Source organism: Echinococcus granulosus (assembly GCF_000524195.1).
Source record: "Echinococcus granulosus chromosome Unknown EG_S00321, whole genome shotgun sequence".
Classification (NCBI taxonomy): domain Eukaryota; kingdom Metazoa; phylum Platyhelminthes; class Cestoda; order Cyclophyllidea; family Taeniidae; genus Echinococcus; species Echinococcus granulosus.
In genome coordinates this window covers 15,606-20,048 of record NW_020170701.1, presented here as the reverse complement: position 1 = coordinate 20,048, position 4,443 = coordinate 15,606, and the positions used below count along the sequence as shown (strand labels likewise).

Here is a 4,443-nt window from a genome sequence, read left to right as displayed (position 1 = left end):
TTACTTTCCTTCCCAAATTCACCACTGTCTGTCTGCCTGTCTCAAAGTCTGTCTGTCTGTCTCTCTGTCAGTCAGTCAGTCAGTCAGGCAGTCTGTCTGTCCGACTGTCTGTATGTCTGTCCGTTCATCTCGTCTCGTCTCGTCTCGTCTCGTCTCGTCTCGTCCCTGTCTCCCTGTCCCTCCGTCCCACCTCAACTGGTGGAGTGGTTTGTGTTTCACACAAAGTCGAGTGATCTTATCTCAGCACTAGTTGCATTCTACCACATTACCGTGACACAAGATCCTTCGTCCCAATTGCAAACCAGATGGTTGGGTTGTACTGATGTGAAGAGGAATGGATAGACCCTCGAGGGGTGGTGAAACTGTGGAACTTGTTGTACTTCGCTTATGCTGAATATCGTGGAATGCGCAGATTAACGAAGCGCCTCACATCTCTCATCTGGAAGATGTAGTTGCTGCTTGGATGAATACTTTCAGTGATCTAAGTGATCCACATTGAACAGTGGCATTGCTTGTGCCACCCGACGTCTTCGAGTCTTGTCTTGCAAGCGTAATGGTCCATGCACCTCGACTGGAATAATATCGGTGGCACAGTTGCAAGCCCTTTGGTTCCATCTGCACCAGGTAAGGTACAAACCCTCCTCACGAGGCAACATGCCACAAATTTAACTCCACTTGTTATCACTGCTGTTGTGTTGAATAAGGCAATGCGAATAATCCTCACTTGATTTGCGTGTTGGGAAGTATTTACTGGAGTTGTCGAGGTTTCCCCACAGAGTGGGTAAACCGATGTGAGAAGGGTGGGGGACATAGAGTGATTTGAAGGTGTCGGTCCACAGCGATGCATCAGTGGGAAGTTAGTCATGTGGTTACTGTCTGCGTGGTTGTGGTTGCACCCAGACATCGGGAAGTCAGTTTGCCTTTCCACGTCGATTGAGTGTACTGGCAGCAGACTGGTGTAGATTTACCCAACATCAGAATTGTCTGCTGTGCTGTGACGTTAGTTATTCCTATTTGTAGTGATTTGAATTAATCCCTTCTGGAAGAAGACATTTGGCCTGTGTGTACCCTTGGGATTGTGCGGTGCATTGTAGGGGTGCGCTTTGTGTGTCACTATTCCCATTGTCCTCCTTGCCTGCCTGGTTCAGCAGGCAATTAAGTCTTCTTGTCCGTGTATGTCTCGGCCTCAACATTCAAATGTGCTTGCTAATGCCGTATTGTCCCATTAGGTCTACTGTCCAGACTATTTATTAATCTATGCCTATCCTCACATTGAACTGCAGACAACGAGGTTGCGATTGCAGGAACAGGTAATCGCGTTGGTTTGCTTTCCTCCAAGATTTGAATGCTAAATTCGTAGGGCAACAAATTAACGCCTAGATAAATAAGGCGTTCTGATAATGAATACCGATCGTGTGGATATGAATAGGTAATTGCTAACCTCGTTGCTAAGCTGCAAACGAATTGCAGTGAGCTAAAGGGGAAAGAACTAATGACGGCTTGATTTCCTCTTTTAGTGCCCCAGTGCCCTTCTAACCGCAGCCATTATCTCTCAATTCAAACTGGCTGGTCAATGGATACCTGTCTACACATTATGTGGATGTACCTGTCTCATCGGTAAGTGGAGAGCGCTGCGATACAGACGTGTTTGTCTTCTGTCAGCTGGTACTGAGTTCACTCGACACCGTAGTGTTTGCGTCAGAGAACTTGACCTTAATTTAGTCCTTTCGTGAATGCCTTCCGTGAGCCCAGGCGTTGCCAGTGGTTTGCTCGCCTATTACAAATATTTCATTATGAGTTTCCTTCAGGTGGTGGTAGAACCAGACATGAATCAAGCTTGTCGACCACTCCTATTTAAACTCAGTTTTCCGATTCGGGACGATTGCAGCGGGATAACGCACCGTTTAGAAATAAATGTAAGCAATTTTAGCAGTTCTGTTGATGCATCACCCAAGGGTAGATGCATCGCACCCACAAACGCCACTTTTAGTCATGTCACTACGGGGAATGAATATGATTTCAAACCAACGTGTCATGATCCCACCTCGGTGCTGTTTAGCGTGACAATGCGTTGACACCTGCACCACCTGGGTGGGGTAGATGGTGGCAACTAACGGCGTGTGTCTCTACCGTGTGCCACGATTTAACAAATGTCACCCAGTTTGCAGAACTGTCTGCTGGTTTTCCAGTTGTCTGCACATAGCCCATGAGAACGAGCAGTTGAGAGGGCACTGTCTGCTGCCTGATTCACTTGTGATGAAACGAGATATGACTTGCGTTTGTCAGCGTCCGTTAAACGAACGAATTATGGAATAAATCGTTGACTATTCCCAGACCGTCCACTCATTGTCCACTCATCATCCACCCCACACACACGTACTGCCTCACCCTCAGATGACCACTTGCGTTGTGTCTATTTGACAACATTCGGATCCATACAATGAACAACTTGTCCTTCAGAGGCGGAGACAGAGACAGAGACAGGGACAGACACGGAGGCGGAGAGAGGGAGAGAGTGAGAAAGGGGGAGTGAATGAACCGAGTGAGGCCTGGTAGAAGTGTCGGATACAAGTTCTCCTCTGATTCCAATGATGACAGCATTATCTGACTGCATTCTTCACCTGCCTCACCTCAAACTACAAACCACATTCGTACGAAAAGATTTGCCCTACATTAAAGGGCTAAGGAGGGTGTTGGCGTTTAATGGAAGGAGGGAAAGAGGAGGGGAGGGATCTGTTGCTCCGCCCTTATCCTCGGCCATCTATCCGCCTGCGATTGCAGGTTGTCTTATTCTGTCTCCGTTTTCGATTGTCTGTATTTGTCAACTGTTGATACTAACATGGTCAATACCGAAAATGGTAGTCCGTCTGTGTGTAAAGCCGTGATGTGCGTAGCAGGTCTTTTCTTCGATTTCAATAAATGGTTGCTTGGACTCCGCTGCAGGTTGCTGTGAAAATGCGCGTGTTGCATTATTTGCACTACATTTTCTACCACTTTCTCAAGATTCCGTTTCACCTAAACAAAAATCCGCATTTTTAATGGGAGGAAAAGCCTCTTCGGTAGTTACTTCAAAGCATGGTTTGCTTTTAAGTGAACAATGAAAGGGCTAATCTCTATCTGCACGGGAATCAGTTGAGATCAACAAACAAACACAAGTTGTAGACGCCTATGTTAGATTAAAGGCTTCCAGTTTAAGAGTAAAGGAGAGGCAGTGCCTATTAGGAAGTTGCGTGGTATAAATCCTTCAAAAGACTTTTTCGGGAATGTCAAAGTTAAGATACATCACGATGGTGCGTGAGGGTTGGAAGGAGTCCTGTGCGGTCTGTATTCGAAGTAGCAAAGTTCTCGCGATTGGACATGCAATAACGCCGAGATATTTCTGCGCTTTCTTTTCTTGGACGTATTTACAGCCTTCATCCTCGCCCTCTTCATCCGCGACAAAGATGCGCATTGCGTGGGTTTCACCAACAATATCTGCGCTGCGATTTGTGATCCCTTGCGCAAGGGATATTTGGAGGAGACCTTGGAGGATTTGGACGAAACTTTCGAATCCGATGGGCCCTCGTCAATAGCACTGCAAAAGTCTGCCTAGATTTTGACCCGTTCCTTTTTGCCAATCGTATAAAGAATAAATATGACTTCGCGCATTGGTGCCTTTCTATATTGCATGAAGCAGCGTAGAGTATGCTGCTCTGTTGGAAGGCTCTATAGCAGGTAAAGGGGAGACGCCCGATTGCGCATTAAGGTAGAGAGTGTATCGACTATTCGGCAACATCGGTTGCACAGCAAGGGCTATTGCGAATGAGCCATTTGGTATGCTGCAGTAAAGTCATCTTGTTGTGAAAGGCATATTTGAGGATGTGGACCAAACTGGCAGTCTAGGGCCATACCAAAACCACCTATTTATTATTACATAGTTGCAGTCCTGACTGCTTCAGCCAAGTCCTAAGCGTAACCAGTGGAATTTTAGACTAAATACAGTTTACATAGAATTGAGTCGCGAAGAGAGCATTGACAGAGGAGGCGGATGGTGGTGTGTGGGCGTAGCAGTTAGAGTCAGTCAATCAGAAGACGACACGGATGCTCCGATTCGGTAAGTCAATGTCGACCAGTATGAAATAAGCTGCCACTATCTCTCTTGATGGCATTTTGTTTGATCTTGAATGTTGCGAGATTGCTCTCTTGTGGTCCCTTCAGACAGTTGGATCGGTTCCCCGTTTCTGCCAGTTTGGGTCTCAGTTCTTTTTTCACAGATTGCATGTTGTCCTCGTAGTCGGGTGCGGTCATCATCAGCAGTTTAAATTCTTCCAGCAAAATTGTCACTTACACTGTTGAATTCGATTCGGTTCGCATGTCAAACCCATATTTTGATGCCAGATTGGAGATGACCACAGTACCAGATGATTTTTCTGACGCTCGGTTCGTCCCTTGACTTGCCCACGT

General features: G+C 46.5%; 1 protein-coding gene across 1 annotated transcript in view; it reads left to right on the top strand. All coding sequences in view use genetic code 11, as the record gives it.

Annotated features, from left to right (window-relative positions):
• Positions 1 to 3,592, top strand: part of EGR_10990 (oxalate:formate antiporter) — a gene marked incomplete at both ends in the record, with an annotated part of 5,681 nt that extends 2,089 nt beyond the window's left edge. The window contains 2 exons of the mRNA XM_024500239.1: positions 1,518 to 1,617; positions 3,411 to 3,592. Coding sequence (XP_024345350.1) covers positions 1,518 to 1,617; positions 3,411 to 3,592 — 282 coding nt within the window. The remainder of the gene's footprint in view (positions 1 to 1,517; positions 1,618 to 3,410) is intronic.
• Between the last annotated feature and the right edge of the window lie 851 nt (positions 3,593 to 4,443).